General features: G+C 45.8%; 1 protein-coding gene across 5 annotated transcripts in view; it reads left to right on the top strand.

Annotated features, from left to right (window-relative positions):
- Positions 1–6,528: 6,528 nt before the first annotated feature.
- ZMYM3 (zinc finger MYM-type containing 3) overlaps positions 6,529–14,355 on the top strand; it is a 41,773-nt gene continuing 33,946 nt past the window's right edge. For 2 of the 5 annotated variants that reach the window (XM_060756133.2, XM_067471607.1), the window contains exons 1-2: positions 7,049–7,222; positions 12,825–13,642. In XM_060756133.2, the coding sequence (XP_060612116.2) occupies positions 12,844–13,642 (799 nt within the window). In that variant the 5' untranslated portion in view covers positions 7,049–7,222; positions 12,825–12,843. Of the gene's footprint in view, positions 6,660–7,048; positions 7,223–12,824; positions 13,643–14,355 lie in introns of those variants that run through there. The other 3 variants (XM_060756131.2, XM_060756132.2, XM_067471608.1) reach the window with 3 other exon arrangements.

Genomic DNA, 14,355 nt, shown 5'->3' on the forward strand with positions numbered 1-14,355 from the left:
TTGGTTTGGTTGAGAAGGCGAGGAAAAAAGGGACAAAGGGGGAGCGAGCGGCTGCGCGCATGCGTACGAAGCGGAGGGAGGCATGGAGAGTTTGCGCACGCGCAAGGCTCTTAAAGGGGCCGCTCCCCTGTTTGTCCCTGAACCAATACGAAAAGGATGAGGAACAAGGCAGGAAAGGGTGCACCCAAGGCAGGCCTATGCAAAGACGTGCAAAATTGGGAAGATGGCTGGCGCTCCCCTTAGGCCTGGGCGGGATCCCTTGGGTCATCTAGTCGAACCCCCTTCTGCCATGCACACAATAAATGACGACAATAATACATATTTATGTCCCTTTTTTCTCCCTAACGGTACTCAAAGTGACTCACAACATAATGCAATACAAATCAAAGCACATTTAACATAAAATACAAGAGAAAAATCACATAAAGCATAATAACGTCCAAAACTAAGATATCAATCAATATTAAGCATTAAAAACATTTAAAACCAATTATAATTAAATACACCATCCAATCACTCCTGGCAGATGACCATCCTGCCTCTGCTTCAAAACGTTCTTGGAAGGAGACTCCGCAGTTTGGAAGTCCTCCTGGATTCATCGCTTACGCTTGAGGCTCAGGCGTCGGCTGTGTCCAGGAGGGCTTTTGCACAACTGAGACTCGTGCGCCAACTGCGTCCGTACCTCGCAAAGGCTGATCTGGCCGGGGTGGTCCATGCCTTGGTCACCTCTAGATTGGACTACTGCAATGCACTCTACGTGGGGCTGCCCTTGCAAACGGCTCGGAAATTCCAACTGGTCCAACGGGCAGCGGCCAGGATGTTAACTGGGGCCCTTTACAGAGAGAGGTCAACCCTCCTGTTCAAGGAGCTCCACTGGCTGCCGTTTATTTTCCGAGCCCAATTCAAGGTGCAGGTACTTACCTACAAAGCCCTCAACGGTTTGGGACCCGCCTACCTGCGTGACCGCATCTCCATATATGAACCCACGCGTTCGCTTCGTTCATCCGGAGAGGCCCTGCTCGTGATTCCGCCTGCATCGCAGTCGCGTTTGGTGGGGACGCGAGACAGGGCCTTTTCTGTGGTGGCCCCCCGACTCTGGAACACCCTCCCTGAAGATCTTAGACAGGCCCCCACATTCTTTAGAAAAATTAAATGACATTCTTTAGAAAAAACGTGAAAACCTGGCTGTTCTGATGCGCCTTCCCAGAATAGGAAAACTCCAATAACAAGTCCCAGAAGCAATTTATTAGAATTAAGATCTGCTGCACACTGCACTTACCCTATAATCCTTGTATATCACCTGTGGCAGGGGACAGCTAGTATAATATATATACATATATTTATATATTTAGTATACTAATAATAATAACACAATTTTATATATATATATATATAGTAAAACTAATAAACTCCTTCCGCTTCGTGCGCATGCGCGCAGCCGCTTGCTCCCTTTAGGTGAACTATAAATCCCAGCAACTGCAACTCCCGAATGTCAAGATTCTATTTTTCCCAAACTCCACCAGTGTTTACATTTGGGCATATTGAGTATTCGTGCCAAGTTTGGTCCAGATCCATCATTGTTTGAGTCCACAGTGCTCTTTGGATGTAGGTGAACTACAACTCCAAAACCAAAGGACACGGCCCACCAAACCCTTCCAGTATTTTCTCTTGGTCATGGGAGAACTGTGTGCCAAGTTTGGTTCAATTCCATTGTTACTGGGGTTCAGAATGGTTGGAGGTGAACGATGAATCCCAGCAACTACAACTCCCAAATGACAAAATCATTTTTTTTTTGAGTAAAGGACATACGTTGGGTTGTTACGTGTCTTGTGTCCAAATTTGGTGTCATTTCATCCAGTGTTTTCTGAGTTCTGTTAATCCCACAAACGAACATTACATTTTTATTTATATAGATTAGCATAGCACAATGTTAGTATTATACATTATTATAATGTACTATACCACTATACCGCAATATTATTATGTTGTATTAGTAATATTACATGTAATATATAATATACAATTATTATATTATTATATTGTACTGTATTATTATACCACAATGTATAAAATACACTGCCAGTATATTATACTATTAGTATTATATGATATATTGTATTATAACTTTTTTCTTCCAATCTCAACATCCTCATCCATTGTGTATGGAATATAATTGTCTCAACAGCCCAAGTGGTAGATGTGAGAGAGGAAAATTAAAATAAATTTTATGTTTAGACGTGGGAACCATCGCATTATTATTTATTTCATTTTTTTCATTATTATAATGGCTTAATTACTAAATATTTATTATTATTTATTATAATTATTTATTTACTATCAATATTTTATTAATAATTAATCATATTGATATTAATAATGGTAATAATGGTAATATATTACTATAGTGTTATATCATATGTTAATAATAATAATAATACTTTATTTATATCCTGCCCTATATTGATATATATATATATATATATTGATATATATATATATATATTGATATATATTGATCCCTTGAGGGAGCTGGGGGTGGTAACGGCCGACAGGAAGCTCTGGCGTGGGCTGGTCCATGAGGTCACGAAGAGTCGGCGACGACTGAACGAATGAACAACAACAACATATTGATATTAATAATGGTAATAATGGTAATATATTACTATAGTGTTATATCATATGCTAATAATAATAATAATACTATATTTATATCCTGCCCTATCTCCCCAGGAGGTTTACAACAAATTGACAAACATTCAATGTCGTAAGGTGCTGGATGAAGAACAAAATAACCAAAACCACCCAAGTCCCACAAACCAGTCAGACTTTGAAGCAGCAAGGTAATTAAATCTAATCTAACCAATTGCAATATTCACATGTCCTCAAGCAGACAAGAGTTCTTTCTCCCACCCTGGACATATATTCCACAGATATATAAACCTCACTTGCCTAGTTTCCAACAGATCCCTCAATCCCTGAGAATGCCTGCCATAGATGTGGACGAAACATCAGGAGAGAATGCCTCTGGAACATGGCCAGACAGCCTGGAAAACTCACAGCAACCCAGTGATTCCGGCCAAGAGAGCCAACAACGCATTCCCACAACAACATATCAACACATCCACATGGATATCAACAAAATTATGAATTCTCAACTAACTTAAGGAAAACAAACAAAGAACAAGACAAGATAAAAAGCATAAAATTAGTAAAAATGTACAAGTTTAAAAGCCAGCAGAGCCATAATAATAATAATAATAATAATAATAATAATAATGTAATTATTAATTTATTTACAACATTTATATGCTGAACTTCTCACCCCAAAGGGGACAATATTTTATTACTATTTTTAATTATTATTTCAACTCGTTTATCTTTTCATATTAACCTGTAGGTTCCAGACCTTCGATCATTTCGGCCACCCATGTTGTCCAAAATCCTTACTTTTAGTTATTTTTGTTCAAAATTGGATATAAGGTCATTCCAGGTAAAAAGGTTTAGCTAAAGCAGAAGAGAAGGGAATCTCTGGATGTCACTAGAATATTATAGTGACTGCCTAGAATCACACTGAGCTTTTTAGGTGCTGCATCACATTCCTGGCTCATGGTCAGTTTGTGGTCTACAAACTACAAAAATCCCACATTATCAGAGTGTGGCCTCAGATAACCCAGTTCAAAGCAGATATTGTGGGATTTTCTGTCTTGATATTCTGGGATATAGGGCTTTGTGGAAGGGCCCTAAGATCCCTTTCACATGAACTGGGTTTTGGAGACAGGTATTTCTCCCCACACCTGAGTCCCTTCCAGTCCTTTCCTTCAAAGACAGTTTGACAGAGAGATGAGCTTTGCCCAAGGATGACTCAAGGAGTGTGCACCCTGCAGCCCCAATTCAATCCACTATTAAATTATTGTTGTTGTTCATTTGTTCAGTCGTCCCCGACTCTTCGTGACCTCATGGACCAGCCCACGCCAGAGCTCCCTGTCGGCTGTCACCACCCCCAGCTCCTTCAAGGTCAGTCCAGTCACTTCAAGGATGCCATCCATCCATCTTGCCCTTGGTCGGCCTCTCTTCCTTTTACCTTCTACTTTCCCCAGCATCATGGTCTTCTCTAGGCTTTCCTGTCTCCTCATGATGTGGCCAAAGTACTTCAACTTTGTCTCTAGTATCCTTCCCTCCAGTGAGCAGCCGGGCTTTATTTCCTGGAGGATGGACTGGTTGGATCTTCTCGCAGTCCAAGGCACTTTCAGAACTTTCCTCCAGCACCACAGCTCAAAAGCATCGATCTTCCTTCGCTCAGCCTTCCCTAAGGTCCAGCTCTCACATCCGTAGGTTACTACAGGGAATACCATGGCTTGGACTAGGCAATGGATCTTTGTTGCCAGTCTGATGTCTCTACTCTTTACGATTTTATCGAGACTGGACATTGCTCTCCTCCCAAGAAGGAAGCGTCTTCTGATTTCCTGGCCACAGTCTGCATCTGCAGTCATCTTTGCACCTAGAAATACAAAGTCTGTCACAGCCTCCACATTTTCTCCCTCTATTTTCCAGTTGTCAATCATTCTTGTTGCCATAATCTTGGTTTTTTTTATGTTTAGCTGCAACCCGGCTTTTGCGCTTTCTTCTTTCACCTTGATTAGAAGGCTCCTCAGCTCCTCCTCGCTTTCGGCCATCAGAGTGGTGTCATCTGCATATCTGAGGTTGGTAATGTTTCTTCCAGCAATTTTCACCCCAGCTTTGCATTCATCAAGCCCCGCACATCGCATGATGTGTTCTGCATACACGTTAAAAAGGTTGGGTGAGAGTATGCAGCCTTGCCGTACGCCTTTCCCAATCTTGAACCATTCTGTTGTTCCGTGGTCAGTTCTGACTGTTGCTACTTGGTCCTTGTACAGATTCCTCAGGAGAGAGACAAGGGGGCTTGGGATGCCCATCCCACCAAGAACTTGCCACAATTTATTATGATCCACACAGTCAAAGGCTTTAGAGTAGTCAATGAAGCAGAAATAGATGTTTTTCTGAAACTCCCTGCCTTTCTCCATTATCCAGCGGATATTGGCAATCTGGTCTCTCGTTCCTCTGCCTTTTCTAAACCCAGCTTGAACATCTGGCAACTCTCGCTCCATGTATTGCTGGAGTCTTCCTTGCAGGATCTTGAGCATTTCCTTACTGGCATGAGAAATAAGGGCCACTGTACGGAAGTTTGAGCAGTCTTTCACATTTCCCTTTTTTGGTATGGGGATATAAGTTGATTTTTTCCAGTCTGATGGCCATTCTTGTGTTTTCCATATTTGCTGGCACATGGCATGCATCACCTTGACAGCATCATCTTTCAAGATTTTAAACAGTTCAGCTGGGATCCCGTCGTCTCCTGCTGCCTTGTTGTTAGCAATGCTTCTTAAGGCCCATTCAACCTCACTCCTCAGGATGTCTGGTTCTAATTCATTCACCACACCTATACAGATCTTCTGTATAGTCTCGCCACCTTCTCTTGATCTCTTCAGCTTCTGTTAGGTCCCTGCCATCTTTGTTTCTTATCATACCAATTTTTGCCTGAAATTTACCTCCAATGTTTCTAATTTTCTGGAAGAGGTATCTTGTCGTTCCTATTTTCTTACAATATATTATATTATTAGCAAAGTACAATATCAGTATTATAAATTAAAATATTGCACTATACCATGATACTGTAATATTATTAGTAATATTACATGTAATGTAAATATATAATTATTATTATAATACTGGATTATTATTACTAGTATTATCGGAGCCCCCGGTGGCACAGTGGGTTAAACCCCTGTGCCAGCAGGACTAAAGACCGACAGGTTGCAGGTTCGAATCCAGGGAGAGGCAGATGAGCTCCCTCTATCAGCTCCAGCTCCTCATGCGGGGACATGAGAGAAGCCTCCCACAAGGGTGATAAAACATCAAATCATCCGGGCGTCCCCTGGGCAACGTCCTTGCAGACGGCCAATTCTCTCACAATAGGAGCCTCGCTCTTGACATGACAAGAAAACAAAACAAAACTAGTATTTTCTTGTATTACATTATAATATGATAAATTGGGCATCGGGACAACGTGGCCGGTCCAGCGGAGTTGATGGACCTATTGATCTACTCACATTGGCATGTTTTCGGACTGCTGTGTTGGCAGAAGCTGGGGCTGACAGCGGGAGCTCACCCCCGCTCCCCGGATTCGAACGTGCGATCTTTCGGTCAGCAAGTTCAGCAGTTTAACCCATCATAAATAAATAAATAAATAATACATTTTGTTGATGGCTTGAGGCAGGGTATAACAAATTCGTAAACAATTGGCTCCTAGAGGGAGGTTTGGGGGGCATTTGGTTCAATATGGATGGAAAAGGGGTGGTTTGTTTATTGGGGGGCACTTCCAGGGCCACTGGGGGGGGGTCCTCTGGGAAGGGGTCCACTTGCTTTTTGGGGGTGGGGGTCTTTGCAAAGGGGGCGTGTCTGTGGGGCAGGAGGGGGTCTCTCTCGCCCCTCCCTCCTTCAACCCCTCCCTCCCTCCCTCTCTCTTCCTCCTCCGTCACTGGCTGCGAGGCAGAGGCTGCTGCGGCTGCTCCTGGAGCCCCTTCTTCTTCCCCTTTCCTTCCCTGTTCCCGCGTGGAAGGGACCCTCGTGGGGCCGAAGGGAAGGTAAGCCATGGGTCTGGAAGTGGGGGGAGAAGGATGCAACAGGGGGCAGCATGCACATTTCCCCCCTCCCTCCCCGAGACCCCTCCCCAGATTACATATTTTCATTAATCTTCCCTATTTCCCCTTCTTTTCCCTTCAACCTGCGCCCTCAACCTAAAAAAAAACAAAAAACCATTATTTCCCCCCCCTTCCAATCCGGATCCATCTCTATATAAATTCCGCTCCGGGTTTTCCAGTTCTCCCTCCCAATCCCAACCGCCCAGGTTACTCCGCGCCGGGTTTTCCCCAATCTCGCGAGCCTCTGCCAATCACAGCGCGAGGCCTGAGCGGCGGCGGCGAATCAGCGCTCGGCGTTGGCTCTGGCTCGGCCAATGAGCAGCCTCCTCGGGTTTTCTCTTCCCCTCCCCCCCGCCTTCCCCGTTCGCTGAGGGCTGCGGCGCGGTTGAGGAGCTCCCAGCGGCCCTACATTTAAAGGGGCCGCAGCCGCGACCGGCGCTCGGTTAGGGAGAAGGTGAGGACCGGCGGGAAGCGAGGCGGAGAGGGGGAAAAGGAGGAGGCGGCAGGTGAGGGCGGGGCCGGCCACCATCTTGGGGGGGAGGGGCGCGCGGGCGGCGAGGGACCTCGTGAGGGGGCGGGGCCTGCGGTGGAGGGGCGGGGCTTAAGGGTGGGGCGGGGCCTGCGGGGATTGGCCTGCGCTAGGGGGCGGGATCCTGCAGGTACTGGGCGGGGCCAAGGCAGGGGGTCTCTCCCTCACCTGAGGGGCCTCCAGGGCGGGCATCCTAGACTTCCAGGTGTTTTGGACTCCATTTCCCAGAATTCCTCACCATTGCCCAAGCTGGTGGAGGCTTCTGGGAATTGAAGTCCAAAACCCCATGTTGGGGAAATCTCCCAGAAGCCCTTGCTCCCTGGGCCTAAAGCAGGCATGGGCCAAATTAGGCCCTCCAGGAGTTTTGGACTTCAACTCCCACAATTCCTAGCAGCCTCAGGCCCCTTCCTTCCCCCCCCTCAGCTGCTTAAGCCCTTGCTCCCTGGGCCTAAAGCAGACATGGGCCAAATTGGGCCCTCCAGGTGTTTTGGACTTCAATTGGACTCCATTTCCCAGAATTCCTCACCATTGCCCAAGCTGGTGGAGGCTTCTGGGAATTGAAGTCCAAAACCCCATGTTGGGGAAATCTCCCAGAAGCCCTTGCTCCCTGGGCCTAAAGCAGGCATGGGCCAGATTGGGCCTTTCATGAGTTTTGGACTTCAACTCCCACAATTCCTAGCAGCCTCAGGCCCCTTACTTTCCCCCCTCAGCTGCTTAAGCCCTTGTTCCCTGGGCCTAAAACAGGCATGGGCCAAATTGGGCCCTCCAGGAGTTTTGGACTTCAATTGGACTCCATTTCCCAGAATTCCTCACCATTGCCCAAGCTAGTGGAGGCTTCTGGGAATTGAAGTCCAAAACCCCATGTTGGGGAAATCTCCCAGAAGCCCTTGCTCCCTGGGCCTAAGGCAGGCATGGGCCAAATTGGGCCTTTTGGGTGTTTTGGACTTCAACTCCCACAATTCCTAGCAGCCTCAGGCCCCTTCCTTTTCCCCCTCAGCCGCTCAAGCCCTTGCTCCCTGGGCCTAAAGCAGGCATGGGCCAAATTAGGCCCTCCAGGAGTTTTGGACTTCAACTCCCACAATTCCTAGCAGCCTCAGGCCCCTTCCTTTTCCCCTTCAGCCGCTTAAGCCCTTGCTCCCTGGGCCTAAAGCAGGCATGGGCCAAATTGGGCCCTCCAGGTGTTTTGGACTTCAATTGGACTCAATTTCCCAGAATTCCACACCATTGCCCAAGCTAGTGGAGGCTTCTGGGAGTTGAAATCCAAAACCCCATGTTGGGGAAATCTCCCAGAAGCCCTTGCTCCCTGGGCCTAAGGCAGGCATGGGCCAAATTGGGCCTTTCAGGTGTTTTGGACTTCAACTCCCACAATTCCTAGCAGCCTCAGGCCCCTTCCTTTTCCCCCTCAGCCGCTTAAGCCCTTGCTCCCTGGGCCTAAAGCAGGCATGGGCCAAATTGGGCCTTTCAGGTGTTTTGGACTTCAACTCCCACAATTCCTAGCAGCCTCAGGCCCTTTCCTTTTCCCCCTCAGCCGCTCAAGTCCTTGCTCCCTGGGCCTAAAGCAGGTATGGGACAAATTGGCCCTTTCAGGTGTTTTGGACTTCAACTCCCACAATTCCTAGCAGCCTCAGGCCCCTTCCTTTTTCCCCCTCAGCCGCTTAAGCCTTCGCTCCCTGGGCCTAAAGCAAGCATGGGCCAAATTGGGCCTTTCGGGTGTTTTGGACTTCAACTCCTACAATTCCTAGCAGCCTCAGGCCCCTTCCTTTCCCCCCTCAGCCGCTTAAGTGGCTGAGGGGGAAAAGGAAAGGGCCAGAGGCTGCTAGGAATTGTGGGAGTTGAAGTCCAAAACACCTGGAGGGTCCAATTTAGCCCATGCCTGGCCTAAAGCCATGGATTCTGGGATATGTCATCCAAAACATCAGGAGGCCCAATGTTGGGATGTTTAGCTTAGGCAAGGAGCTATGGATCCAAACCCCAGGGAAAGAGATTCCACCTAAACATTAGGAAGAACCTCCTATTGTGTGTGCTGGAGTCTCCTTTTCTGGATGGCCATCTGTCAAGAGGCTTTGGTGGTGTCTTCCTGGACTGGATATTCCTTGGGGCCCCGCCCAGCTCTAGGAGCCTATAGATGAGATGATAGAGATGGGCAAACTTTGGCCTTCCGGGTGTTTAGGACCTCAACTCCTAACAGCAGAAGCGTAGCTATTGATCCACTCATACTTGCTTTATTTATTTAGGGCTTTTCTATCCCGTCCTTCCTCAACCTCCACAGAGGGACTCAGGATGGCTAACAAAGTGGCACCCCATGGGGCCCACATCAAAACATAAATATACAATTATCAGTAATGTAATAATAACAATATAAAAAAGTATAAACAGTATAAAACCGTATAAACAATATAAAAACAATATAAAAACAGACAACAAATAGTCAGTGGTCACCGATTTAAATCATTATCCAAGGGCAGTCCATTAGTTCTAAATAAGTCAACACGTCAGTAAGTCAGCGTAATCTACAAAGGCCTGATCCCATAGCCAGGATTTTACTTGTTTACGGAAGGTCAAGAGGGATGCAGCAGATCTAATTTCACTCGGGAGGGAGTTCCACAGCTGGGGGGCCACCACAGAAAAGGCCCTGTCCCTTGTCCCCGTCAGATGCGATTGTGACAGCGAGGGGACAATGAGCAGGGTCTCCTCAGATGATCTTAGGGCCCTAGTTGGATCGTAGTGGGAGATACGTTTGGACAAGTAAACTGGGCCAGAACTTGCATGTTGTCAAACTGCTAGATTGGCAGAAGCTGGGGCTTACAGTGGCAGCTTGCCCCACTCCCTGGATTCGAACCACTAACCTTTTGGTCAACAAATTCCGCAGCTCAACTATTTATTTATTTATTTATTTGCGACATTTATATGCTGGCGCCCTTCTCACCCCGAAGGGGACTCAGAGCAGCTTTCAAGATACATATACATACAATATATTACATTATTAGCACAGTACAATATTAGTATTAAATATTACTATAGTGTACTATACCATTATATTGTAATATTATTAGTAATATTACATGTAATATAAATATATAATTATAATATCATATTATTATTAGTATTATATTGCATTATTGCTGCGCCACCAGGGGGCCCATAGATATTATAATAGTAATATATTAATATTAATAATATCATCTAAGATTGCATCTACGCCAGGCATGGGCAAACCTTGTCCCTCCAGGTGTTTTGGATTCCAACTCCCACAATTCCTAACAGGCCTGTTGAAGTCTAAAATACCGGAGGGCTGAATTTTGCCAATGGCTGTGATAGATTATAGCGTTATGGAACGGAAGCTTGTTTCTTCCTTGCAAATCCTGGGAAATGTAGTTTAGGGGCAGGGCCTTTGGAATTCTCAGCCAGGGTGGTCCTCGGCTTCCCTGAACTACATTTCCCAGAATTCTGCAGAACACAAACTTGAAAATGGGGAATAGTTTGGGTGATTTGACTCCCAAATACTGTTTCAGGGGAAAGGACTGGTTAACCCGCCTCTTTGGTCTTCCTTGCCTCAGAAAACCCATGTGGGATTGTCATAACACTATGTAACATGATTTTTGTTCCTGTTTTATAAATGTCATTTCCTCATCAGTTCTGTCATAGAAACCCTGGAAAAAAGTTGATTAAACTTTTGCAGGAGGGTCATCTTGCATCACATTTTGCTATATTTTCCCCATGAATATCTCCTTGAGTCTCAACCGATTCAGCCTAGTTTGTGGCAGCCACAAAAATGCAGTTTCTGGAGTAGAACAACTACTTTCAAAGTAAATACTGCACAATTAAACACAAGTTATCTATCGGTGCACATTGCTTCTTTCAAAAATGCCTGTAAACAAATCTGAGTCAGTAAGAGACGACAACTTTCTTGACCACCCCCAGAAATACTTTCTAGAAGGACTCTCTTTTCGATTTATGTATTTGTTTTTGCAAAAAAGGGGAATCCCATTCCAATTTAGGTAGGGAAGAGCTTTCTGTTTCAGATTCTGTTTTGGTTTGTTTTAGAACAGTGGTTCTCAACCTGTGGGTCCCCGGATGTTTTGGCCTTCAACTCCCAGAAATCCAAACTGCTGGTAAACTGCCTGGGATTTCTGGGAGTTGTAGGCCAAAACACCTGGAGACCCACAGCTTGAGAACCACTGTTGTAGAAGAAGGGCGTCAACAATACCCTAAAGCAGTGTTTCACAAACTTTGCCCCTCCAAGTGTTTTGGACTTCAGCTCCCACAATTCCTGACAGCTGGTAAACAGGCTGGGATTTCTGGGGGCTAAAGTCCAAAACACCTGGAGGGGCAGAATTTGAGAAATACTGTCCTAAAGGCATCAAAACCTGTATGATCTTGGAGATTTAGAAGGATTTACTCTGGTTAGTACTTGAATGGGAGTTTGTCAATGAATAGAGGAAGAAACTGGTGAAAACACATTTGAGGGTTCCTTTCCTCAAAAAGCAAAAAAAAAAAAAAAACAAAAAAAAAACAAAACTGAAAAATCCATATGGTTGCCTTAAGTAGACAGGAGACTTGAAGCCATGTATGTACACACAAAATAAGAATAACCAAGCCAGTATTTGGGGCTCTGCATCTGTGGATAAGAGGCTCTATATGCTGGGAATTTGCTGAGTGGTCTGTTCAGAGCAGAAAGGAGTATGATAAAGGGGACATCTCCAAATGTTTTGGGCCCTACAAAGCCCATTGTGAGGAATTGTGAAAGTGCAGGCCAGTAGCATCCAGAGAGCCTTATAGCCTTGATTCTTGCTGTACTCACTGCCTTAAGTAAGGTTTCCCCTGACATTAAGTCTAGTCGAGTCCGACTCTTGGAGGGGTGTGTGTGCTCATCTCAATTTCTAAGAGCTGGCGTTGTCCATAAGTGCCTCCAAGGTCATGACTGTATAGAGCGCCATTACCTTCCCGCCAAGGTGGTACCTATTGATCTACTCACATGTGCAGAAGCTGGGCCTAATAGCGGGAGCTCACCCAGCTACCCTGAATTAGATTCCATGCCCCAGGAGTCCCTCCCCCCCCCCCCATGAAGGTTCGTTTGTTTTCCTGTCTCTCTATGAGTTCTCCCCTACAAACAGTTCTGCCCTTTTATCTCACCCTGACTTTTTTAAATCTGTTTTTTAAATTATGTCATTATGTCATTATGTTTGGTTTCTGTGTTTTGTGTATATTGTTTATATGCTTTGATTTTTTTTATTGTTTATGTTGTTTATTTTGCTGCAATTTGTATTTTGTTTTGTAATTTGTTGTTCAGGCTTGGCCCCATGTAAGCCGCTCCAAGTCCCCATTGAGGGAGATGATGGCGGGGTATAAATAAATTATTATTATTATTATTATTATTATATGTTCAGCAGCTCAGTGGTTTAACCCATTGTACCACCAGAGAGTCTTAAGAAAGCATAAAATATTTTTAAGGATACATCTCACCCTGGATATTCTTTTTTTGGAATTGTTATCATCTGTAGACAATTCTATTGTCTATTCTATTCTATTCCTGAGGTCTGCTCACACGCTTTTCTCTCCTTGCCCTCTGCTTCTGCCAGTGATCTAACTCCCTTCTGCATGGATTCCAGTGAGTTCCCGGGCTCCTTGGGACCGCTGTCATTGCCAGACAAGCCCCTGATTGGGGACCTCCCTGCGGACATGGAGTACGGAGAGGGCCTCCTGGCCTCCCAGACGGCCTCCATCCCGCAGGACTCTGCGCTCCAAGCCCCGGAGATGGAGTGGGAAGGCCCCAGGCAAGCCACCTTGGGAAGTGGCTCAGATAAGGCCCTGGCGAAAGCAGACAGCTTGCCAGACCGGAGTAAAGCCAACAGCTTACCCCACAGCAAATCTGGGCCCATGGAGAAGCCCCGTCTCCTGGACAGCTTGAACAGAAATGACAATCGGAGAGACGGAGACAAGACCAAGGCGTATAAGGTGTGTGATTTCAAGGGATCCGGGGCCCCTCCCATGCTGGAAGTCAAGGACATAAAACCAGAAATGTACAAAGAAGATGATGCATCTAAAGCTGGTTCCAAAAGTCCTGAAGACCTCCAGGAGGAGGAGGATGGTGCCTCCTTGCCTTCCCCGGCTGTTATAGAGGCAAGCGGCATGCCACCTTCCCACCATGAAGCGGCCACCTCGCCTGGAAGCTCACCCACCACCCAGCGGCCGGCGAAGAAGGCCCGGTTAAAATTCCCACGGAAAAGCTCCCCAGTGCGGAAGGAGGTGACGGCATCATCCACCGAAGAGACCAAAGTGTCCATCCTCAACAGCGTTGCAGATTCTCCTCCATCAGAAGAAGTGGTTGCCAAGGAGGAGCAGGACAACAGCCAGGATTTTGCAGAGTCCAAAGCACAGGAGAAAGCTCCAGCCGCAGGTGGGTAAACCGGGTGGGTGGGATCTCCCCAAGACATGTCCTCAGCCGCTGAAGGAGTATTTGCTATGTGTAAGCGAACAGAGTCGAGCACAGCCAGGGCCGTGTGTAAGCTTAGGATAGGAAACAGGAGAGGAAATACCCAGGAAGCTCTGATAAGATTTAAAATGGGAAAAAAACTTATTTTTTTTATTGTTGCAGGTAATCCATCCCACTTAAAAGGATAGATGAACAAAATAAAGTGACCTAGCTTTAGTACAAGAGTCTCTAATAACGCTGATTATCATGTCTCTGGGTGTAAGGCATGTTGAGGCAGAGAGAGTGTTGTTCTTTATTTACTGTTATGAAATCCAAAGGCATGTGGACAATTTCAACTGAAAATGAACAAAATTTGGCTACTAATATTAAAAAAAACTCTAAAATCATAATAGTAAATAAAGAACAACACTCAAAAACAGGGTAACTCCAGACAAGATAGAATCAGGGACCGTTAATCACCTCAACAAAGGATTCCCCCAGGCAGTAAGAAGCCACGCCTTAAAACTGCTAGGCCATTAAATGCTAATCAAGGTGGCAAATTGAAACAGTCACACCTACCTCAAATAGACAAGTTCTTTCTCTCATCCTGGACATTCCATGGATACATAAACCCCATTTCCTAGTTTCCAACAGACCTCGCAACTTTGAGGATGCCTGCCATAGATGCAGGAAAAACG

The sequence above is a fragment of the Anolis sagrei genome, chromosome 10, assembly GCF_037176765.1.
Source record: "Anolis sagrei isolate rAnoSag1 chromosome 10, rAnoSag1.mat, whole genome shotgun sequence".
In the NCBI taxonomy this organism is placed as follows: domain Eukaryota; kingdom Metazoa; phylum Chordata; class Lepidosauria; order Squamata; family Dactyloidae; genus Anolis; species Anolis sagrei.